The sequence below is a fragment of the Manis pentadactyla genome, chromosome 17, assembly GCF_030020395.1.
Source record: "Manis pentadactyla isolate mManPen7 chromosome 17, mManPen7.hap1, whole genome shotgun sequence".
Lineage (NCBI taxonomy): Eukaryota > Metazoa > Chordata > Mammalia > Pholidota > Manidae > Manis > Manis pentadactyla.
The window spans coordinates 15,088,761-15,113,701 of NC_080035.1; the positions used below are offsets into that span (position 1 = coordinate 15,088,761).

The 24,941-nt window shown below is 39.2% G+C and overlaps 2 protein-coding genes and 1 non-coding gene across 11 annotated transcripts in view; 2 read left to right on the top strand and 1 right to left on the bottom strand.

Annotated features, from left to right (window-relative positions):
• Positions 1-19,133, bottom strand: part of WBP4 (WW domain binding protein 4) — a 35,495-nt gene extending 16,362 nt beyond the window's left edge. The window contains exons 1-7 of one of the 3 annotated variants that reach the window (XM_036893827.2): positions 18,977-19,132; positions 17,751-17,823; positions 15,586-15,648; positions 15,369-15,492; positions 9,990-10,157; positions 7,808-7,854; positions 7,281-7,356 (exon numbers count right to left, since the gene is read on the bottom strand). In XM_036893827.2, coding sequence (XP_036749722.2) covers positions 7,281-7,356; positions 7,808-7,854; positions 9,990-10,157; positions 15,369-15,492; positions 15,586-15,648; positions 17,751-17,823; positions 18,977-18,978 — 553 coding nt within the window. In that variant the 5' untranslated portion in view covers positions 18,979-19,132. Of the gene's footprint in view, positions 1-7,280; positions 7,357-7,807; positions 7,855-9,989; positions 10,158-15,368; positions 15,493-15,585; positions 15,649-17,750; positions 17,824-18,108; positions 18,925-18,976 lie in introns of those variants that run through there. The other 2 variants (XM_036893828.2, XM_057494453.1) reach the window with 2 other exon arrangements.
• A 121-nt stretch (positions 19,134-19,254) lies between these two features.
• The window catches only part of ELF1 (E74 like ETS transcription factor 1), a 122,011-nt gene continuing 116,324 nt past the window's right edge, over positions 19,255-24,941 (top strand). For 3 of the 7 annotated variants that reach the window (XM_036893819.2, XM_036893822.2, XM_057494451.1), the window contains exon 1: positions 19,261-19,762. The gene's annotated coding sequence lies outside the window, so the exon portion shown is untranslated. Of the gene's footprint in view, positions 19,763-24,941 lie in introns of all 7 variants that reach the window. The other 4 variants (XM_036893826.2, XM_057494452.1, XM_036893824.2 and 1 more) reach the window with 4 other exon arrangements.
• Positions 19,792-19,863, top strand: TRNAE-UUC (transfer RNA glutamic acid (anticodon UUC)). The gene has a single exon. It is a non-coding gene; the product is annotated as a tRNA-Glu (tRNA).

Below are 24,941 nucleotides of genomic sequence, written 5' to 3' on the forward strand. Positions count from 1 at the left end.
TCAGCCATTGCTAAAACAGCTTCAGCTTTGTTCTTTAAGAAAGGAAAGAGCCAAGTTGAATTAGGTGATTTCTAAGTTATCTTTCAAGGTAATAACTATTTCTAAAAAAATCATGATTAAAATCAGTAATGGAGAGGGGCGGAAGATGGCGGCGTGAGTAGAGCAGCGGAAATCTCCTCCCAAAACAACATATATCTATGAAAATATAACAAAGACAACCCTTCCTAGAATAAAGACCAGAGGACACAGGACAATATCCAGACCACATCCGCACCTGAGAGAACCCAGCGCCTCGCGAAGGGGGTAAAATACAAGCCCCGGCCCCGCGGGAGCTGAGCGCCCATCCCCCCAGCTCCCGGTGGGAGAAGAGCAGGCAGAGCGGGAGGGAGACGGAGCCCAGGACTGCCGAGCACCCAGCCCCCGCCATCCGGGCCAGAGTGCAGGGCGCTCAATACTGGGAAAACAGGGCAGCAAGAACAGTGAGCAGGCACTGGAGGCCGGGTGCCAGAGGACATAAGAAAAGTGTGGAACCATTTTTTTTTTTTTTTGCTTTTTTGCTGTTTTGGTTTGTCGAGCGCTTTTTGGAAGTCTTAAAGGGATAGGGACCCCAATACTAGGGAAACAGGGCAGCAAGACCAGTGAGCAGAGACCCAAGGCTGGCACCAGAGAATAAAAAAAAACGAGCGACCACCTTTTTTTTTTTAAATAAAAAAAATTTTTTTTTTTAACTTAAAAATTTTTTTCTTTTCTTTTTTTTTTTTTGGTGGTCGTTGTTTTGTTTTGGCGGGTGCTTTTTGGAAGTCTTAAAGGGGCAGGGCGGGTCACTTAATCCAGAGGTAGGGAATCCGGGATCTCTGGGCACCCTAAACCCTGGGCTGCAGGGAGCAGGGAGGCCCCTTACGGAGATAAATAGCCTCCCAGCAGCTCCTGCTCCAACGCGACTCCACCATTTTGGAGCAGCTGCCGGAGCCAGGCCACGCCCACAGCAACAGCGGAGATAAACTCCATAGCAGCCGGGCAGGAAGCAGAAGCCCTGTCTGCGCGCAGCTGCGCAGCACAAGCCACTAGAGGTCGCTGTTCTCCCAGGAGAGGAAGGCCACAAACCAACAAGAAGGGAAGTCCTTCCAGCCGTCACTCGTCCCAGTTCTGCAAACTATTCCTATCACCATGAAAAGGCAAAGCTACAGGCAGACAAAGATCACAGAGGCAACACCAGAGAAGGAGACAGACCTAACCAGTCTTCCGGACAAAGAATTCAAAATAAGAATCTTAAACATGCTGACAGAGATGTAGAGAAATACGCAAGAGAAATGGGATGAAGTCCGGAGGGAGATCACAGATGCCAGAAAGGAGATCGCAGAAATGAAACAAACTCTGGAAGGGTTTATAAGCAGAATGGATAGGATGCAAGAGGCCATTGATGGAATTGAAACCAGAGAACAGGAACGCATAGAAGCTGACATAGAGAGAGACACAAGGATCTCCAGGAATGAAACAATATTAAGAGAACTGTGTGACCAATCTAAAAGGAACAATGTCCGTATTATAGGGGTCCCAGAAGAAGAAGAGAGAGGAAAAGAGATGGAAAGTATCTTAGAAGAAATAACTGCTGAAAACTTCCCCAAATTGGGGGAGGAAATAATCGAACAGACCACGGAAATACACAGAACCCCCAACAGAAAGGATCCAAGAAGGTCAACACCAAGACACATAATAATTAAAATGGCAAAGGTCAAGGACAAGGAAAGAGTGTTAAAGGCAGCTAGAGAGAAAAAGGTCACCTATAAAGGAAAACCCATCAGGCTAACATCAGATTTCTCAACAGAGAAAATCTTTTCACAGCAATTTTTCACAGCAAAAGCAGTCTTAAGAGGAAAGTATATAGCAATCCAGGCATATTTAAAAAAGGAAGAACAATCCCAAATGAATGGTCTAATGTCACAATTATCGAAATTGGAAAAAGAAGAACAGATGAGGCCTAAGGTCAGCAGAAGGAGGAACATAATAAAGATCAGAGAAGAAATAAATAAAATTGAGAAGAATAAAACCATAGCAAAAATCAATGAAACCAAGAGCTGGTTCTTCGAGAAAATAAACAAAATAGATAAGCCTCTAGCCAGACTAATTAAGAAGAAAAGAGAGTCAACACAAATCAACAGTATCAGAAACGAGAAAGGAAAAATTATGACGGACCCCACAGAAATACAAAGAATTATTAGAGAATACTATGAAAACCTATATGCTAACAAGCTGGGAAACCAAGGAGAAATGGACAACTTCCTAGAAAAATACAACCTTCCAAGATTGACCCAGGAAGAAACAGAAAATCTAAACAGACCAATTACCAGCAACGAAATTGAAGCGGTAATCAAAAAACTACCAAAGAACAAAACCCCCGGGCCAGATGGATTTACCTCGGAATTTTATCAGACATACAGGGAAGACATAATACCCATTCTCCTTAAAGTTTTCCAAAAAATAGAGGAGGAGGGGATACTCCCAAACTCATTCTATGAAGCTAACATCACCCTAATACCAAAACCAGGCAAAGACCCCACCAAAAAAGAAAACTACAGACCAATATCCCTGATGAACGTAGATGCAAAAATACTCAACAAAATATTAGCAAACCGAATTCAAAAATACATCAAAAGGATCATACACCATGACCAAGTGGGATTCATCCCAGGGATGCAAGGATGGTACAACATTCGAAAGTCCATCAACATCATCCACCACATCAACAAAAAGAAAGACAAAAACCACATGATCATCTCCATAGATGATGAAAAAACATTTGACAAAGTTCAACATCCATTCATGATAAAAACTCTCAGCAACATGGGAATAGAGGGCAAGTACCTCAATATAATAAAGGCCATCTATGATAAACCCACAGCCAACATTATATTGAACAGTGAGAAGCTGAAAGCATTTCCTCTGAGATCGGGAACTAGACAGGGATGCCCACTCTCTCCACTGTTATTTAACATAGTACTGGAGGTCCTAGCCACGGCAATCAGACAAAACAAAGAAAGACAAGGAATCCAGATTGGTAAAGAAGAAGTTAAACTGTCACTATTTGCAGATGACATGATACTGTACATAAAAAACCCTAAGGACTCCACCCCAAAACTACTAGAACTGATATTGGAGTACAGCAAAGTTGCAGGGTACAAAATCAACACACAGAAATCTGTGGCTTTCCTATATACTAACAATGAACTAACAGAAAGAGAAATCAGGAAAACAACTCCATTCACAATTGCATCAAAAAAAATAAAATACCTAGGAATAAACCTAACCAAGGAAGTGAAAGACTTATACTCTGAAAACTACAAGTCACTCTTAAGAGAAATTAAAGGGTACACTAACAGATGGAAACTCATCCCATGCTCGTGGCTAGGAAGAATTAATATCGTCAAAATGGCCATCCTGCCCAAAGCAATATACAGATTTGATGCAATCCCTATGAAACTACCAGCAACATTCTTCAATGAACTGGAACAAATAATTCAAAAATTCATATGGAAACACCAAAGACCCCGAATAGCCAAAGCAATCCTGAGAAAGAAGAATAAAGTAGGGGGGATCTCACTCCCCAACTTCAAGCTCTACTATAAAGCCATAGTAATCAAGACAATTTGGTACTGGCACAAGAGCAGAGCCACAGACCAATGGAACAGACTAGAGAATCCAGACATTAACCCAGACATATATGGTCAATTAATATTTGATAAAAGAGCCATGGACATACAATGGCGAAATGACAGTCTGTTCAACAGGTGGTGCTGGCAAAACTGGACAGCTACATGTAGGAGAATGAAACTGGACCATTGTCTAACCCCATATACAAAAGTAAACTCAAAATGGATCAAAGACCTGAATGTAAGCCATGAAACCATTAAACTCTTGGAAGAAAACATAGGCAAAAACCTCTTAGACATAAACATGAGTGACCTCTTCTTGAACATATCTCCCCGGGCAAGGAAAACAACAGCAAAAATGAGTAAGTGGGACTATATTAAGCTGAAAAGCTTCTGTACAGCAAAAGACACCATCAATAGAACAAGAAGGATCCCTACAGTATGGGAGAATATATTTGAAAATGACACATCCGATAAAGGCTTGACGTCCAGAATATATAAAGAGCTCACACGCCTCAACAAACAAAAAACAAATAACCCAATTAAAAAATGGGCAGAGGAACTGAACAGACAGTTCTCCAAAAAAGAAATACAGATGGCCAACAGACACATGAAAAGATGCTCCACATCGCTAATTATCAGAGAAATGCAAATTAAAACTACAATGAGGTATCACCTCACACCAGTAAGGATGGCTGCCATCCAAAAGACAAACAACAACAAATGCTGGCGAGGCTGTGGAGAAAGGGGAACCCTCCTACACTGCTGGTGGGAATGTAAGTTAGTTCAACCATTGTGGAAAGCAGTATGGAGGTACATCAAAATGCTCAAAACAGACTTACCATTTGACCCAGGAATTCCACTCCTAGGAATTTACCCTAAGAATGCAGCAATCAAGGTTGAGAAAGACAGATGCACCCCTATGTTTATTGCAGCACTATTTACAATAGCCAAGAATTGGAAGCAACCTAAATGTCCATCGATAGATGAATGGATAAAGAAGATGTCGTACATATACACAATGGAATACTACTCAGCCATAAGAAAAGGGCAAATCCAATCCTTTGCAGCAACATGGATGGAGCTGGAGGGTATTATGCTCAGTGAAACAAGCCAAGCGGAGAAAGAGAAATACCAAATGATTTCATTTATCTGTGGAATATAAGAACAAAGGAAAAACTGAAGGAACAAAACAGCACCAGAATCACAGAACTCAAGAATGGACTAACAGGTACCAAAGGGAAAGGGACTGGGGAGGATGGGGGGGTAGGGAGGGATAAGGGGGGAGATGTAGGGGAGTATTAAGATTAACATGCATGGGGGGGTAGGCTAAAAGGGAGGGCTGTACAACACAGAGAAGGCAAGTAGTGATTCTACAACATTTTGCTATGCTGATGGTCAGTTACTGTAAAGGGGTTTATATGGGAGACCTGGTATAGGGGAGAGCCTAGTAAACATAATATTCGTCATCTAAGTATAGATTAGTGATACCAAAAACAAAACAAAACAAAACAAAACAAAAGGGCAGTTCCTGTGTGGTAACCTCCAATGAGTTCTACACAAGGGTATAAAGGGCATATAAAAGTGTAGGCAAAGGGTCTGTTTGCGTTTTTATACAGAAGATCAAAGCCTAATTGGGCTACCCCGAAAATGAACTAAGATACGATATGAAAGAGAACTTCCAACATCAGCACTCTCTGGAAGACTCATGCCAGAAGACGATCATCAAAAAACCCCAACAAAGATCCACGCACTGCTGCAGCTGTAGATGCACTCATCCCACCGGCTCCTAGACTTGCCATGGGAATGAAGGAGATATCTAAGCTGGCCTGTGCATACAGTAAAACAACAAATTTGACTGGATCTACACTGTTGGAACTCAACCAAGAATTAGGAGAAGTGCAAATTGTAGCGCTCCAAAATCTTACAACTACAGACTATTTACTGTTAAAAGAACATAAGGGATGTGAACATTCCCCAGGAATGGGTTGTTTTAATTTGTCTGATTTCTCTCAGACTGTTCAAGTTCAGTTGGACAATATCCACCATGTCATATGTAAGTTTTCACAAATGCCTAAGGTGCCTAACTGGTTTTCTTGGTTTCACTGGAGATGGCTGGTAATTACAGATATGCTTTGGTTATGTAACTATACTCCTATTATGTTAATGTGTGTGCGCAATTTAAGTAGTAGCTTAAAACCTATACATGCTGAAGTTACTCTACAAGAAGATAGGTCAAAGAAATAATCAATCTTCCCATGTTTTCTTCCGCCTGCTACTTCTCTAGCTTTTCTTCTTCCTTCCTAATTACAACCCTTAAATAGAATTCGTGCCTCATATCAAATTTACCGAGTATCATAATTCTTCCAAGTGGTAAAGATACCTCAAGGCAAATGCTGGGCATAGAAGCTACAGGGCATAAATATGCAAAGAAATAAAAAGCTAACCATTTCAAACAATAAGGCTTCTCTCTCACTTACCAACTTTACATTTCCCTGTATGGCCCCGGAAGATGACTGGTTAGCCAGAGACGGGTAAGATTCCTCAAGGGAGGAACAACCTAAGACAGGCACAGTCGCAGGGGGGTCATCAGGTGAGAAATTGGGGATCAACAGAGGTGAGGCTTAGATCCTCACCCCCCTGTTCTGAGAGAAATCTTCTGCATATGTGGATGTTTTATGGCCCTTGTCTAGCTTGGATTAACACATAGTCTACAGGCACACACCTGATCATCTACATTTGCTCTCTTACAACACTAAACTATGTTTTCTACCTTTATCTTGTATCTACCTACCACTTCAGCATTTTATTAAAAATAATAATAATAAAGAGAGAAATGTGGTATCCACATATAAATCAAGTATAAAAACCAAATGAGTATTCATATTTGAACTGTTTATAGTTCATAATGCATGATCAAAACCGAAAGTTTCTGTGATGACTACCCTTGTACTGTTCACTATGTAACTTATTCACTATGTGAGAATTTGTTCTACATGTAAGAACTTGTTTGTTATGCCTCAGAAGATTGGAGACTGACGAAAATTAGGCTTGGGGTGGATTAATGATTGTGCATTGAGCATTGACTCCCCTATACAGAATTTTATTGTTCTTAACAACCATTTTATCAATAAATATGAGAGATGCCCTCACAAAAAAAAAAAGGACAGACTTCCAATGGTAAAATAAATAAGTAACCGGGATGTAATGTATAGCATAAGGAATATAGTCAAGACATTGTAACAGCTTGGTAGGGTGATAGCTGGAACCTAGAATTATGTATATAAATGTTTTATCACTGTGTTGTACACTTGAAACTAATGTAATGTAATACTGTGCGTCAACACCCTTCAATAAAAAATAATTATCTAAAAAAAAAAATCAGTAATGGTAGAGAAAGCAACAATGATTCTTTTTAAAACTTGTGAATGCATTATCAACTGAGAACGAGCAGCACAGTATATTACATGTGGAAATCCTTCTGCTTTTTACTAATGTTCTTAAATTACAAAAACAATACATACTTGCTGTGGAAATGTTTATTGCTATACTAAAATTTCCAAGTTCAGTTGATTCATCAGCAGGTTTCAGGTGTAATTTTAGATAGTTTAGATAATCAAAGGCAATACTTACCTCCTGTTTCTGTATTATAATAATAGGTATAGCCATCTTTACTGAGACCCTCTACCCAAACAGTCTTCACTGCTGCCTAACAGGAGGAAAAAAATCAGTATAAACTAAGATAAGAATGTGGTTATCTATTAGATAACTAACAGTCAGCCACCCTTTCCTCTCCTCCTGGCACCTGGGAGTTAGGGGCACTGATCGTGGCCAAGAAGCTTGGTTTGTATCATGGGCCAACTTTCAGGGAGAGACTGTCTCACCTTTGAAAGCCAGGAACAATTCTTTGCAGATGGACAGGATCATGTGTATGGCAGCAGACTGCAAACCAACTAATATTTTCCCTGCACAGAATTTTTGGGAAGACATCACTTTTTCACCTCCACCCAGCCTTTTAATGAAAGGACTACAGGAATAAAGGAGCAAAGTGTATGTGTGGGACTTATTTGGAAGTAAATTTGCTTAACAGAACTACAGAACCCCAGAAGCCAATCACTTTAAAGAATAAAGCAAAGACACTATTAATGTGCTTCAGTTACCTTTTTTAAGTTTCCTTGAAATCCTTCAGGTTTCTCCCACTGAGATGCTTAATTAAAGCAAGATATATTGTATTTATAAAATTTTTTGGCTTAAAAAAAAAACTTTCCAAAAAATTTAATCTGGCAAAAGTTTTCAAGATACTCAATGTGTACAACACACTACAGATCTATAGTCAAAAACAAACTGAAAAATAAAAAGAAAGAACATACATCTCAATAGCATTGTGCAAAACAATACATGTGAATGCTATGTAATCAAGAAGAAAGAAGGGTTAAAAGTTACTGGTATTCTACAGGAATTATAGAGTCAGATAGAGCTTCTCCTAAAGACTTCATGAAATTCAGGCTTAGTAAATTCTGAAGGAATGAGATGGCTTTTTAACATCTTGGGACAGTGGAGAGTGAGAAATGGAATGAATGACTCAGAAGAGGAACAAGATGAAATACGCAGGAATTAAAAACAAGTACTGCTGAGAGCAAGAGTATAAAATAGGATGGTGAACAAAGCAAGCAAGCAATAGGCACTATAAGGGAGAAAAGACATAATTAATTGTTTCTATGTAAACTTGAAAAAGACGAGCCTTAACATATAATATAATAATTGATGATTCACTGCTGAACTGTAACATGCACTTCACTTAAGGCTCAGTGCAAACTCTTGAGTGATTATTACGACTTCTTTATAGTCCCAAACTGACTGTGATTCTAAAGATCATGTAACAATACCTCAAGTCCAAGGTTTCCTTCATGATTAACGATCTGATCTCCTTTCTTACCTTCCTAAGTTTTCTAAACTTTTCTCCTGGCTTTTCTTCTATCCATTCCTTTCATATACGTACTACCCACCCTTTCACTTCTTGTTTTTTCCCTCCTTGTGATCTCATATACTCCTACAAGTTAATCTATTATCTACATTTCCAGACTCAACTTACCTCAACTCCAGATTCTAATCATAAATTAGATACTGGAAATTGCCATAGCAATGTTCTATAGGTACCTCAATCTCAACATATTCAAAACTGAATTCATTACTGTCCCACTTTCACTTATTCTGCTTCTGTATTTTCTCTCTCAGTAGGTGGCACCATCATCCTCCCAACCCTCCATGATATGGCCTCAATCTATTTTTCCAGCCTTTTTCTTCTGCCATGACATGCTCAAGAACCTAATGTTTTATCTTTACCAGATGACAATTTCCCAAACCTTCAAAATCTTTTTTAAGGTTCATATTATTCTACCTGTCTAGAATGCTTGCCATACGCTTATAACTTATTATAATCTTTTTCAATCAAAATACCTATGAAGTATCTGCGCCAGGTACTGTGTTAGATGCTAGGGGTACAAATGGTGAATAAGATGACATCAGTAATGATGTCCTCATCTTAGCTTATAGGTCAGCTCAAAAGGAATTTCTGTGACAGTCTCTCAGATCCACATAATCAGAATTAATTCCTCACCATTTTGAACTCCCATATAATCTTAATTACATCTCTTATGTTACAGAACTTTGAAATTCCTCCTTGCATCAAGCTTAGTTGTTTATACATGACACTAAATTTTAGGTTTCTTGGGAGTAAGATGCTAGATAAATGTATAATAAATGCATTTATCTCAGAATTTATATGTAATAAAAATCCTATATACATTTAGTCTTAAAGGAAAACAAAAACATGTTTTTGATAGTCTTACTGAAAAACACCATTGTGTACTTTGTAGAAATATCCAAAACATTAATAGGAGGGGAGTGCTTTACTAGGTCACTCAAAACAACTACATTAAAAAGAAAGCAGTTTCTGATTCCCAGTCTGCTTTTGGATAGAAAATTTCTTTCATAGTATGTTTTATTTCAAGAACTCTACAAGATGTTAAGTGGATCTGAAATGTCTTATTTCCAAATAAAATGACTTATATATAGTTCATACTTTAAGAAGGTTTCATTGAGAAAATATAAAGCGGTAGCTTATTTGTAAGGAACACACTATTAAGGCTTTAATTAAGTATGACATACAACAAGAGTCACCATGAGGTTACCTTTTTAAAGGAAACATAATTTTTTTGCCATTGTGGCAAAATGTAAAGTTATAGTCTTTCATTGTTTAAATGTTTCAATATAACTTAAAGTCCTAACATAAGGTAAACTGTTAGTAGTCATTCTCTACTATTCTAAGCCTGAATGACTTACCTCCTGTGATGAGATCATAATAGTAATGGTAACCCTCAGAGGTTATGCCTTCTATCCACCTGCCCTTTGAAGGATCTTTTTTCTTTTTCTTTTTTTCCTTCTGCTGTTTTGATGCACTGGGAGGTGGGACAGTGCTGGTTACTGGTGATATGCTTGGCTCTGAAATTTCTAGAAAACAGATGTGAGAAGGGTAAAGTAGCCAATGTAACTTTTTTTTTTGTATATACTGATAGAAAACATTAATGTTATTCCAATCAAAAGCTGATAAGAAGATGCTTTTGGGAACCTGAAACATTATTGTAAAGCTTATTTGGAAAACTAAACATGCACAAATATTCAGAATTATAAAAAAGAAGTGATGAAAATATATAAAGAGCTCACACACCTCAACAAACAAAAAGCAAATAATCCAATTAAAAAATGGGCAGAGTTGAATAGACAGTTCTCTAAAGAAGAAATTCACATGGCCAACAGACACATGAAAAGATGCTCCAAATCACTTGTCATCAGAGAAATGCACATTAAAACGACAATGAGATATCACCTCACACCAGTAAGGATCGCTACCATCCAAAAGACAAACAACAACATTGGCGAGGTTGTGGAGAAAGGGGAACCCTCCTACACTGCTGGTGGGAATGTAAATTAGTTCAACCATTGTGAAAAGCAGTATGGAAGTTCCTCAAAATGCTCAAAATAGAAATACCATTTGACCCAGGAATTCCACTTCTAGGAATTTACCCTAAGAATGTAGTAGCCCAGTTTGAAAAAGACAGATTCACCCCTACCCACACTATTTACAATAGCCAAGAAATGGAAACAACCTAAATGTCCATCAGTAGATGAATGGATAAAGAAGATGTGGTACATATACACAATGGTGTATTATTCAGCTATAAGAAGAAAACAAATCCTACCATTTGCAACAACATGGATAGAGCTAGAGGGTATTATGCTCAGTGAAATAAGCCAGGTGGAGAAAGACAAGTACCAAATGATTTCACTCATGTGTGGAGTATAAGAACAAAGAAAAACTGAAGGAACAAAACAGCAGCAGACTCACAGAACCCAGGAATGGACTAAAAGTTACCAAAGGGGAAGGGACTGGGGAGGATGGGTGGGAAGGGAGGGTTAAGGGCGGGGAAAAAGAAAGGGGGCATTACGATTAGCATGTATAGTGTTGGGGGGGTTACGGGGAGGGCTGTGCAACACAGAGAAGATAGGTGGTGATGATACAGCATCTTGCTACACTGATGGACAGTGACTGTAGTGGGGTGTGTGTGTGGGACTTGGTTCGGGGGGAGCCTGGTAAACATAGTGTTCTTCATGTAATTGTAGATTAATGATACCAAAATTAAAAAAAAAAAAAAAAGAAGTGATGAAGGGACTCTAATCCTACCAGTATTAAAACTTTTAACTATGGTAAAAAAAAATCAGCAGTGTAAAAACTGACCTATGAGTAGGCAAACATTAGACTGAAACAGAAAAGCACAGAAACAGATCCAATAGCAGACTCCTAGTGTTTCTTTTAGAGAGAAAAAGAGGCCATTTAATAAATGATGTTGTACTAGCTAGTTAATTATTTGGAAAAAAGTAAAGCTACTCCTTATTCCCCAGTCTGTCCCATGTTTTTTACACCATAAATTCCATATTGAAGGTGGGTATATGAAAAGAACAGAGTAAATCAATGTTAAATTTGACTTTTTAAAAATTCAAATATTCTGTATTACAAAAATAAAAACAAAATAATATAAAGACAAATATTTACAACAAATAAGCCAGAGGGCTAATATTCCTAACAAAGATATCTTATAAGTTAAACATTCTAACAGAAAAATGGGCAAAAGTACAAAGGTAATTCAGTGAATTAATATTTACCTTTACTAATATTCAGAGAAATGCAAATAAATATTTTTTGGCATTAGATAAGTAAGTACTGAAGAGAATGACCAAATTCAGTGTTAGTCTAACCATCAGGTATATTACATGGTGTGAAAGAGTAAGTAGTTTCTATGACTCTACTTTTTTCCAAAGGATTGGCAGTTCCTCCCAACACCAGCTAATAAATTAACTTTATTTCTAGCAAAAGTGTAAATCAGCCCAACATTTCTGGAGAGAGCTTGGTATTACTATCCATATGTAAAATACATTCATACTTTGGTTCTGCAATCTCAATTCAAGATTGAACCTACAGAGAAAAAAGTGAAAACATGCATGCATAAGGATGCTCACCGAAGGAATCTTTCTAACAGTGAAAAACTCTAAGCAACCTAAATGTTAATCAGGAAGAAATTGGTTAAGTTATGGCATTTTATAATCTTTGTTAAACACTTGTTACAAGTGGTCACTAAGTAATTTATACCATTACATTAATTTTTATAAAAATTGAAGATCATAAACCTATCAAGAGGTAATTCTGGTTGACTCCAAAGCCTGTGCTCCTAGCCCCTCTGTAGCTACTATGTATATCTTTAATTATTTAAAAGATGTATTTTAAAATATTTTTTATTGAAGTTATCATTGATATACAATCTTATACTGGTTTCAGGCACACAACACAGTGGTTCAACAGTTAGTTACCCATATTGTTTAAATCTTCACATCGTCCTCACCCTCTCTAGTTTGGTCACTATCTATAATGTAGTTAAGATGTTACAGAATCATTAACTGTATTCTCTATGCTGTACTACTGTCCCCTCATGACCACCTTATATCATGACTGTGAATTATTTTGCCTCTTTATCCCCTTCCCTCTCCCCTGCCATTTCCCAACCCCTCCCTTTTGGTAATGATTGAGAATTTTTGTGCCCCTTTATCTCCTTCACCCTGCCCACACACCCACCCCAACCACCCCATGGTAACCACCAGTCACTTCTCAGTGTCTATGAATCTACTGTTATTTTGTTTGTTTTGTTTTGGTTTTACATTCCACAAGTAAGTGAAATCATATGATATTGATCTTTCTCCACTTGGCTTATTTTGTTTAACATAGTACCTTCTAGATCCATCCATGTTGTTGCAAATGACAGGATTCCTTTTTTTTTTTTTTTTACAGCTGAGTAATATTCTATTGTGTATATATACCACATCTTTATCCATCCATCCATTGGTGGACAGTTAGGTTGCTTCCACAACTTGGCTACTGTAAATAATGTGATGATAAACATAGAGGGTGCATATATCTTTTTGAACCAGGGACTCAATTTTCTTTTGGGTAAATTCCTAGACATGGAATTACTAGGTTGTACGGTTTGTCTATTTTTTAGTTTTTTGAGTACCTTCCATATTATTTTCCATAGTAGCTGCACCAATTTACAGTCCCACCAACAGTGTAGAAGGGTTACCTTTTATCCACAACCTCGCCAACACTTGTTATTTTTTGTGTTTTGAATAATGGCCATTTTAACTGGTGTGAGGTGACATCTCACTGTGGTTTTGATTTGTATTTCCCTTATAATTTAGTGATGTGGAGCTTCTAAGAAAAGACATTTGATGTACTGAGGGGAAAAATAAAACAGCCCCCAAACAGACCATATAACTTTATAAAAATAATTCTAAAAATGTCGAGAAAAAGGGCAGTAAGTTTTAAAAACTCTTCTTTGTACAGTTTATTTAGAAAAATATGTTATATTTAGGAAATAGACTATGAAAAATATTTAATAGGAAAACTGTTTAAATTTAAATGCTAAGATTTATTCTCTCATAAGGCAGTATAATGGAATCCATGTCACTGATGAGATGAATTTCCAACTTCTCCTCTTTAATTCTGTAGGAACACCTACATCCTTTCTCCCCTTTAAGTGAACATATAGCTTTATCCTAGAAATACCACCCTCCTCCCCCATGTCCAGGAGAGTTTTTTTAAAGTCTGGTTATAACTGGTTCTTATTTGATGATGCCAAAACAACGGTTATTCTGCTTAAAAACATAATTGAAAGCAGCTTTTATTAGAGAGTAAAGAGTACCTACCATTCCATGTTGTGTATCCCACCCATTATGCAAGATCCACAACTGAGATCTGCTATATGCCTGGTTTAAGAAGGGTGATTTGTCATGGGATAATTGCTCACAGAGAAATTCCTAACTTAAAGCATAAATTCAGTAACAATATTGGTACATTATACTTAATAATGCCTTCTATCTGGAACTGAGTTATCCTTATATCCTCAAATTGTTTACCTCCTTGCTGGTGAGGATGTGGTGAAAGGGGAACCCTTATATACTGCTGGTGTATGTAAGTTGGTCCAACCACTATGGAAAACAATACAGATCTATACAATCCAGACTATGCAATCCAGGCGTTACACTTTGGGTATATACCCAAATAAAATACAAAGAGGTTTTCAAGGAGAAATATGCATTCCCATGTTTACTGCAGCATCATTCATAATAGCTGAGACATGGTAACAATTTAAATGCCCATTAATGGATGAATAGATAAAAAGTGGTGTGTACACACACACACACACATATTCATAATGAAATGTTATTCAGTCATGAGAAAGGAGGCTATCCTGCCTCTTCCAACAACATGGATAGACCTTGAGCATGTTATGCTAAGTGAGGTAAGTCAGAGACAGGAAACACAAGTACTACATGATAACTTACATGTGGAATCTAAAGAAATAAAACTTATAAGAAAAAGTGAAATGGTTGTTTCCAAGGGATGGGGGGGTGGATAGCTAAGAGATATTATTTAGGGGTACAAGCTTGCAATGAGTAGTAAATAAGCCATAGAGATCTAATACACAATACTGTGATAAATATTGCCACAATATTTATTTTAATGTGAATACTGTGATATCACAATATATGATTTATGGTAATCATATTATAAATAAATTTTTCAAAGTAACACTTGTATACCTTAAATTTATACAATATAAACATATTCAGTAAAAAAAATTTCAAAAGAAGAAAAAATTATCTACCTTCTAGTAGTCAAGTCAGTTAATTTGTTCACAAAAGGCTAATTCACTATAATTCAACCATATAAATAAACATGATTCTATTTTGGCCATAAAGTAATTATGGTTATGACGCAAGGCCTATATTTTAATGAACAGTTTCTTTTAGCTTAATAATTAAAATACCTAAAAACTCAGGTATCTCTGAAACGAGCCACTGACCTAAAACAGAGCTGGGATTAGATGACAACCAAAGTAGTATGGTTGTTGTGAATGAAGGTGTTAAAAGATGAAGCTTTAAAAGAAAAACAAAAGAGCATAAGTAAAGACCCACAGTCTAAACAGGGCTATGATGAATAGGAAAAGCACTGAGAGTATATACCCTGAGTGTATAACCTCTTTATGGCAACAATAAAAGCTCACTTAGCATGACCTCTGAGTTAGTTTTAAAACACGCTGGCTGCCTTTTTACCTGACTCCAAGCCAAGCCTTTTCAAATCCTCTTGGTATGCTTTCAGGGCAGCTGCCTCCATTGCAGCAAACTCCTTTGATGCCTTTTCTTCTTCCTTTGCTTTATCCAGGCTTTTCTGTTTAATCTATGTAAGATAGATATAAAAGTGAAAGCTAGATAGATAAAGAACTCATAGTTACATAGAAAAATTGGCAAAGAAAGAAGCAAACTAAATTACCTCACTGATTCTCTTTGCCACATTTTCCTTATGATTCTTTCCTCTTTCATGAAATTCAACACTCTTGAAAATGAAAAAAGAGAAAATACAGGGCAACATAGACATCATAATGTTCACATTAAATAACAGTAAATATGGGAATGGAACATAAAATTGAAACTGAAATGCCTGGCAGAAAAGATAAAAATAGTTTTAATGCAAATTGGCCCTTTTTATCAAATGATGCATGGAAGCTGAACCACATTATTATTATGCCCTCTAAGGAGGTTCCTTTGGTGCCTAAAATAGACTATGATGGCCATATTAATGGAGAAAAATACAAGGTACCCTTAATGAGTAATCTAATGAGTATGACTGTAATGGGGACTCAAACAAGACATGAAGCCAAACGAGGAGTGGACAAGAAACACCTCTGAACATAAAATGTAAAAACCAGTTAAGTCTCTAGAATTTGTACAGCTCTATTTGCCACATTAGGTAAGTGACACAGACAATAAGTCATTTAAAAATTCCTCCTAAACTGTAAACCAATATTTTTATACAATATTGTTATGGTACAAAATGCAAACCTCCTATGCAGAACAATTTGGCACTATATCAGAATTAGTCTGCTGTAGTAGAGAACAAAGAAGCTGCCCATATATTGATGTGAATAGTATTCAACTACTATTCAGTATTAACTACTGTTCAGTTAAAAAAAACAGTGCAGTACAGCTTATATGCTACCTTTTATATATGTTGGATGAAGAGCCCATATGTATATATGTATATATATATATATATATATATATATATATGTATGTATGTGTATATGAATATAGAAACAATGGAAGGATAGAAAAGAAAATGAAGAAAGTGGTAACCTATAAGAAATGATGGTAACTAGATAGATAGGGACAGAGATAGGTGAGTGAATGCCTGTTTAAAATAGCCAGAATGCTTCCTAAATTACAAATGTCTGTTTGTATGGAGTAAGAAATTTCTGGTGAACTTTGCAAAGTAAGTTTTGTCAGTCAACTCTTTTATGATGGATTAGCTGAGTATTCTGAAGTACTATCATGAATTCTCCTCTGAAGTGTGACTTTGTAAAGCAGATGTTCATCCTCTGTTTTTCATATATTGGTTTACCTAAAGTTGATTTTATCCAAGGCCCACTCAAAAATAATTTGTTTCTAATTAAATGTCAAATCAATGTGTGTATTACCAATTTAAGAAGATGAAGAAAGACTATTCTAGAAGGGATTATTACTCTAGGTAACTCATAAAATTCACTGAATTGCTTGGGTACCTCAAAGGAAGACAGACTACCAGTTATTTGTGTAGGCTTTAAAATTTGTGGCATTTATTTGTAACGACTGCCTAAGTCAAAGAAGATAGTCAAAAACTTTACTATCCAGAAAAGTCCAAAAACCAAAACTAAACTCAAAAGAAAAATATCCCCAAATTCCTTGACCAGTAGGAAAAAAAGGTCTACCAAAGAAATACAACATTGTTAAAGATGGACCTACTATTCTCTTATGCATGCAACTCCACCAAGTAAAAATGATATATGTATGTAAGATACCCTAGGGTTTATGTATTATGTGTATAATATGACATGCATGTGAGAGGGAAAGAAATGGCACTGTCTTTTGTTTTTCTTCAAATCTGATCTAGACTAAGAGGTACAGTAAATAACGGGTTTAGCAGAGTTATTTTCATATCCACAAAAGAAGTAATGATGTTTTCAAATTTAAGTATTTATAGATATAAAGCTCTGCATCATATATTTTATCTCCAGAGCAGAAAACATGACAAACTACAATGTTGTTTCTTCTTACATATTAAGGGCTTTCAGTTTTTACTTTTCTTTATATATGGCAGTATTACAAGTAACACAATCATAACGTGTTTTATAAACATTGATGAGATTACCCACTCAATGTCCATTTCCTGAATGTGACTGAAAGGCCATAGAGAAAATTTGGCTCAATGTATAACCAAATTCAGCCTGATGAAAAGGAAGAAGGCTCACAGCTTTTCTAGAAAGAGCAAACAGACAGTAATGTTCTAAAAAACAAAGAGCAATGCATATGAAAGTGCTTTGTAAACTCTTGAGTTTAGATCAAAAAAGAACACTTCATATGAATACAGTATTAGAATCTCTACTAGTGGAATTATCATACAGGCCTATTGTCTGCTATCCAGCACTTGCAGTAATCGCAGAATTTCTTTGGTTGTGACTTCCAGTAGTCTGCCCTGAAAAAGGGATAAACAAGTCTAAATTTATTTGTAATTAAAAAAAGATAAAATTCTGCATGCTTTACATGTTCTTAGAATTTGAAATATAAGCCCTTGCTACTGAATCTTGCCTTGTTATTCCCAGAACCCTGTTTTATTATTTACCTGAGTGAAGCAGTCAACTGAAATTGCCAGTCAAGCAGAAAATGTCTGCGCCAGATCTAAAACTCCCTTAAATTTTTTTTTCTCATTTGTTAACTGCCGTGTGAAGAAATAAGAAACATTTCATTAAAAATTACTTACTCTTTTTATTCCTTTCGGGCATTTTGGGAGGTTGCTGTAATGGAGGCAGAAACTCATAAAGTTTGCTTTAAAGCAAATCATTTTCACGGAAAGAACAAAACATAACACAGAGAGGGCAAATAATGACTCTGTGGCATCTTACTATACTGTTGGGTAGTGACTGCCATGGGGTACGGGAGAGGGTGACACGATAACATGGGTAAATGTAGTAATCACATCGCTTTTTCATGTGAAACCTTCATAAGAGTGTATATCAATAATACCTTAATCAAAAAAAAGAACAAAACACACACAAGACTCCTCCGGGGGGAAATTGTGGTTCTTCAGAGATCAGTTAACACAATTTGTTTTTGGGCCTCTGGGCAAGAAAGAGTTGGAAAAGCCAAGAGACCTCTAAGCCAACAAGACAAAAAAAAAAAAAAAAAAAGGCATTACGCTAACCAGGGCTGGTGGTTTCTAACAGGCGGAGGAGGCATCGGTGGCCGCAGTCCAACCCAGGTTTCACAATACCCCAGGGTTCAAGAGTCACACGAAAGGAAAGGGAGCAGGCGCCCCCAACTGCGTAGGTGGAGGGAGCCCTCCGTCGCTTCGCAGGCAGCCCTCCAACCCAACTGGCCGCCAGCCTCCGTCCCGAGAATGCATGCTCCGCACCCCGGGGCGTCCCGCCGGGGCGCATTTCTACCACGCCCAGAGAACCGGCCCAGCCGGTCCGGGGCCGGTCCCGAGCGAGTTAAGAGCGCCTCCGTCACGCCTCTAGCCGGAGGACGGGGAGGGCGGTGGGCGGAAGGATGGTGGCAGAGGGAGAGACCCAGCCGAGAAAGGGCCGGCCAAACAACACCGCGTTGTTTAGAGCCGAGATCCGACTCACATGACTGGATCAGCCGCTCGGCGCGTCGCCCCCTGTTCCGGTTGAGACTCGACTTCGCACGCGGGAAGAGTCAAGACCCGGCCCACCGCGAGGACGGCCGGAGCCTCCAAGCCGCGGCACCTCCCTCCTTCCCCGAGCCCAGTGTTCCACGGTTCCCAACTACGGGTGCCCAGGCGACTCAGTCCGCGCTCGCAATCTCCTCCTCTCCCCTCCCCCCACAGGGGCGGTGCTCCCGGACCCTGAGAGGTGGGGTCGGTATAAAGGGGTTGAGGTCACCAGACGGGGTGAAGGCACGACGGGACCTGCGCTGAAGGACGGATCCTCAAACTTCAAGTCCCCGCGTCACCCCGCCTTCACTCTCTCTTTCCCCGGGATCCAGAACCTCCGCCCTTCTAGGCTCGCTGGCTCGTGGCCAAGGAGCGCGCGCGCCGCCTCCGCCCCGAACGCAAACAGCTGTTGCGGAGACATCGCCGCCCTCAACTTTGCCAAGTAGTCCGCACGAACTCTGACCAGCGGAGCAACGCGGCCTCGTAGGCTGGGGCCGTTGGCCGATTAAAAAAAAAGAAAGGTGAAAGAGTTGGTTTCGGGGTAGCGAGTCGCTGGACTTTGCTTAAGAACTTTTCCGAGGCGGAGGAGCGGCCCCGCCCAGGCCTCGCGCGCTCGGGCCTGGCTCGTTCCTTCGCCGGGGAGCGCGTGGGCATCGGCTGGAGTGGCGCAGAGGCGGTCACAGGAGTGACTGTGCTGGGAGCGAGCCGAGGACGCGGAGGCGGCAGTTGCACTTGTCAGGTGAGTCACCGGGGACCCTTATCAACACTTCCCATATGGTCTAGCGGTTAGGATTCCTGGTTTTCACCCAGGCGGCCCGGGTTCGACTCCCGGTATGGGAACAGTGTGTTATTTTATAAATTGGCACGGGGAAACTTTTATTTCCCTTACCGCTGCGTCTCTTCCCATCCCCTTCTCCGGGTGAATGTGTTGAGAACGAGCATGAGTGTAGTTGCTAAGGGGCGCCGTGAGCTGTGTGTCTTCGGGAGCTACTAGTGCTGCACCGGGCTGGCTGGAGGAGCGAGTGCACTCCGAGTCCCTCTCCTCCCTTCTCAGGCCGGCGGGGCTGAGCCGCTGGGAAGGGGTTTCACTTTCCCCCGAGGCTGCCTTCCCGCCCCTTCGGCCCCGGGGCAGTCCTCTTCTAGACGCTCAGGAGGTGATGATTAACTCCGGCCTGTCTTATCTACTCCCCGCGCCCTCCTCGGCACACACCCTCCTACCGTCCCAAGTGACCCGGGGCGGGCTTGTCCCCTCCCCTCGGCCCCCGCGACCCACAAGTAGCCCTCGTTCTCAATTCGTCGGGTGTTTTCGAGAACCCCCACTGAGCCCCCAGAAGAAAGCAGCCTCCCGGCGGTGGGCGCCCTGGGCGGGCCGGCGAGCCCAGGTGCCCGCCGGCGCGCCTTCGCGTCCGCGCATCTATCTGCGCGGCGCCGTCCGATCGGCCGCGTGTCTACCCAGCCCTCCCGCGGCGGCCGAGGCCAGCCTGCGAGGTCTCTCCAAGAAGAACCCCACTTTCAAGAGCCCCGGACTTGAGTGCGTTTGCTTGGGAAGGGGGTCTTCTCCCCTCCCTTCTCCTCCCCTCCCTTCTCCTCCCCTCCTATCCCCTTTTTAAACGCGCGCGCGCGGACGCCCGCACGCTCACGCGCTGCAGAGAAGAAAAATAGCACTCTGATCAAATGTCTTAACTTAAAGAAGAAACTTGACTTTTCAAAGGGCCTAACATTTTGACCGCCGCTGATAGAAAATCCTGGGGTGGAGGTGGGGTTTGAAGGGAGAAAATTGGCCGGAGACTGGGGAGGGGATGTTACAACAAAGTTTCACTGTATTTTTAAATATAGAAGCCCTGTGTTTATTACAAAGAAGGGGCAGCTGTGTCAGCAGCATGTGCGCTGTAAATGAAACAAAAGCGTTATCTTAATGCAAGATGAAATTAGAAAATGGGGTGAGCTGTAATGTTTAGTCTATTGCGCCTCTGGGAACATGTGAAGAAGGAAACTGGCTTTGTGGATTGGTTTCTGGTCAGTGCTATTACTAATAGCAGGAGGTTTAGTTGTTAGTATGTGCGTTCCTGAACTATTTTCTAGTTTTAACTGCACAGTGAGTTTTGAAATAATCTGTTAATGTGATCTGCGTGATTAAGGATTAGTTACTTTTGCATTATAGACTTCCACAACTAAAAATTTTTAAGTCATCTTCATTAATTCAAATATTTGAACATTTACTCTGCTCCAAGCACCCTAGGTGGTTTTAAAAGTTACTGATGTTCAGATTCTTCATGTTAGGATGTTTTGGATAGAATACTGAAGCATTCATATTTTGGTCCCCGTGGTTATCTTATGTTTGACCTTGTGTAGGACTTTCATCTTCTCTAAGTTCTGGGTTTAGACTCATAAATTCTTGATAATTATCACTCATAAGCTTATGATAGAGTTGCAAGGTTTGTTGAACAGTTTTTGAATAGGTAATGAAAGTGGAAAAGGTTCATGTAAATAAAGATTGGGATTGTGTCATTTATTAAGAAACCATATGCTGAAAAATTAGATCCAAATTTGGAAGGAAGACTCCTCTGCCTTGTCTCCAGAGAGGACTTAACTCTTGATCTTGCATTTTGTAATGATTTGGTATGATACTGTACCAACCCTGGATGTGATTTTCAACTGAGTACCCAGTAATTGCAAATAGATTTATCCTGTATATACTTGAGGATATGCTGCAGGGAGTAGTTTGGTGACAATATCTTTGTCCAAGAGGCAGATTCATCTTATATATTGTTGTGTACCAGGTGGAACAGGGTAAGGTACATCTGAGTTGCAGAACTGCTGCAAGAGCACAGAGGGGAGAAATCAGTTCTACTCAGGGAAGAGGACTGGAGAAGAGAGAAAGAGATGAGAGTGTTTGCCCTGGATCTTGAAAAACTGGTTGGATTTCTCTTGGTGGGGAATGTGTATCATAAAACTGAGGTGGGGGGGAGCAAGTATGAGGCTGGCAAGTAGTCTGGTTTAGCAAGAGTGCATAGTGCCTGGAGGGAGAGCCATGGATATTCAGCTGGGTTGGTAGAAGGGAATTTTAACTTGATAAATGTTGTCTAGGTAACAGGTTCTTTTATCAAGGGCATTTATGTCACTCGTTTTCAAAACACTTTTCGTCTCTTTGAATAAACTAAATATATCAGTAGTAGTATGTGAAAAGTTAATTTTTTAAAAGACTCAAGATAGAAACATGTACAATGTTTTGTGCCCATAGGTTTTTTTATGTTTAGCAGTTGAATATTTCAAAGTAATGAAATGGTGAAAAGCAGCCAGTTAATTAGAATTCAATTTAAAAGAATGAAATCTAGGTTTAAGTTATGAGAATGATCTGCAGCTAGATTCTTACTGGCTTGCTGTATTGAAAATGGCCTGAATGTACTAAGAGCTACAAGGTAGTGTCAGTAAGGCATACACCTTAAATTGATTCAGATTAGGTAATAAATTTGTAAGAATTAATTTGTATGTTTGGGTCTGTTACCAAATACCATTGGTAGTTATGTTTTAGGTGTTCTCTCTTGGGCCACAAAGTAAGTGGTACTAGCTGAATGGTGTGCATTTACCCAAATAGTCTCTTTAATATTTGCTACTGTTAGAGGCAGTTAGAAGATACGTGACAGTACAATAGATGTTTGCATAGGTGATCACCTGTATTTAAAAAATACAAGGAATTAAGAAATGGTGATTGCATTTTAACATTCAAAGATCTTATCATGGTCTCTGAGGCCCACCATTATCTGGCCTTGGCTTGCTTCCCCAACTTCATCCCCCACTTTCTCTGCCTCTTCATTATACAGCCACACTAGCTTCCTTTTGTTTCTTGAGCTTGCTAAACTTTTTTTTTTTCCTGTTTTATTTCTTGCTACTTCCACTCTTTGGAATGGAAAGCAGTTTCCAGCTCTTCACATTTCCCGTCAACATTACCCTTCTCCAAGACGTCTTTTCTTCACCCTGTTTTATTTTCTGCTTTTTCTTTGTTACTATATGAAATTAATATATTTATTCATTTCTGGGTTTGTTTTTTTGTCTTATTCCACTAGAATATAAATTCTCTGAGGATAAGGATATTGTATATTGAGGTCATTCTTTTCTATAAGATTCAAACAGTAGTGGGGAAATTGAAACCCTTTATACCTGTTAGGTGGAAATGTGAAAAATGGTGCAGTCACTTTGGAAAACAGTTTGGCAGTTCCCTCAAAATGTTAAACACAGAACTACTGTATGACCTAACAATTCCATTCCTAGTATATGCCCAAGAAAAATTAAAACACATACCTACCAAAAACTTGTATTTAAGTGATTATGGCAGCATTATTCATAAGCAGAAAGTAGAAGCACAAATGTCCATCGAACTGATGAATGAATAAATAAAAAGTGGTGTATCTATACAATCAAATATTATTTGGCAAAAAAGGAGTGAAGTACTGATAGATTACTGCAGTATAGATCAGTCTCAAAATTGACGCTAAGTAAAAGAAGCCAGGCTCAAAAGATCACATGTTGTGTGATTCCATTTATATAAAATGACCAGAATAGGCAAATCTGTAGAGAAAGAGGATAGGATATATTTGCCTAGGACTAGTGGGGAGCAGGAAGGAACAGAGGGATGGAGTGACTGCTAATGTAGGTACAAGATTTCTTTTTAGGGTGATTAAAATGTCCTAAAATTAGATTATGATGTTGTTTGTGCAGCTGTGTAAATATACTAAAAATATGTTGAATTCTCTTTGAAAGGGTGACCTTTATGGTATGTAAATTATATCTCACCAAAACTGTTAAAAAAGATCGAAGCAATTAAAAGCACATACTATATTTTGTCTCTACACTTTATATTTATCATTTGGATATTAAGTATTTAAAAATACTAATGGGATGATTTAACATTGCAACTCTAGCTCCTAGTAGTCCAGGAGTATGGTTAAGTACTCAGTAAATAACTGATAAAAGAGTATACTGATTACAGATTAAAATATACAGATAATTTTGATACAGTGCAGTGTGATAACTGCTCACAAGGGACTAAGCCAAGTGTTAGAAGGGTTTGAAGTGCTCCGGAATATCACATCTGGATTTGTGTGAAGGGAATAGGAAAAGGTCTTCTCTAGGAGACAGCATTTGAGACGGGCTTTGATGGCTGATTGAGCTTTTTCTGGTGGAGATAATATGGTTGGAGGCAAGGCATTAAGGAAACAAGCAGGAACAGAGGCACATTAACAGTTGGTAGCACATTTTAGTTGAACTGAGAGTACAAATAGGATAGGAATGGGAAATGAGGCTGCAAAAATAGATTAGGGCATGTAGCAGACAATGTCAGTGCTGGCAGATCTTCTCTGGTATCTTTTTATATTCCCCCCAAACCTTAGTGTGTTTTCCAGTGGCCCATGTCTGGGAACAACAGCTTTATTCCTTACCTGCAGAGAGCTGGAAATGTGTGGGGACTTCCCTCTCCTTTACCCTAAGAGCTCTCACCCCAAGTGTCCAGCCAGGAGAGTGACTTTGGAGCAGGGACTTTGACTTGTTGCTCTCTGTGTCATCAGCACATGGAGCAATGGTGGGCACTCAGTGAGTATTCAGAAACCACTTGAATGAATGAAAACCAGAAAGTCACAGGTCTATTCAAAGTGAATTTATTTTACAAATCCCCTTGATTTTTGCAGAACATTTAGATACAAGATTTTGGAAAATTCTGATTGTGGAGGTGCTTGAATTTTGGGATAAGGATTTTATTTAGCTGGGAGAGATTTCTGGTAATTTTGGGATAAGGAGTTTATTTAGCTGGGAGGGATTTATGGTACAGTGGTAAGTGTTTAATGAAATTACTTTGGTAGCAGTATACGGGATGAACTGGAGGATGCAAGGATTGTTCCTGGGGTCCATTCCCATCTACCCATGCT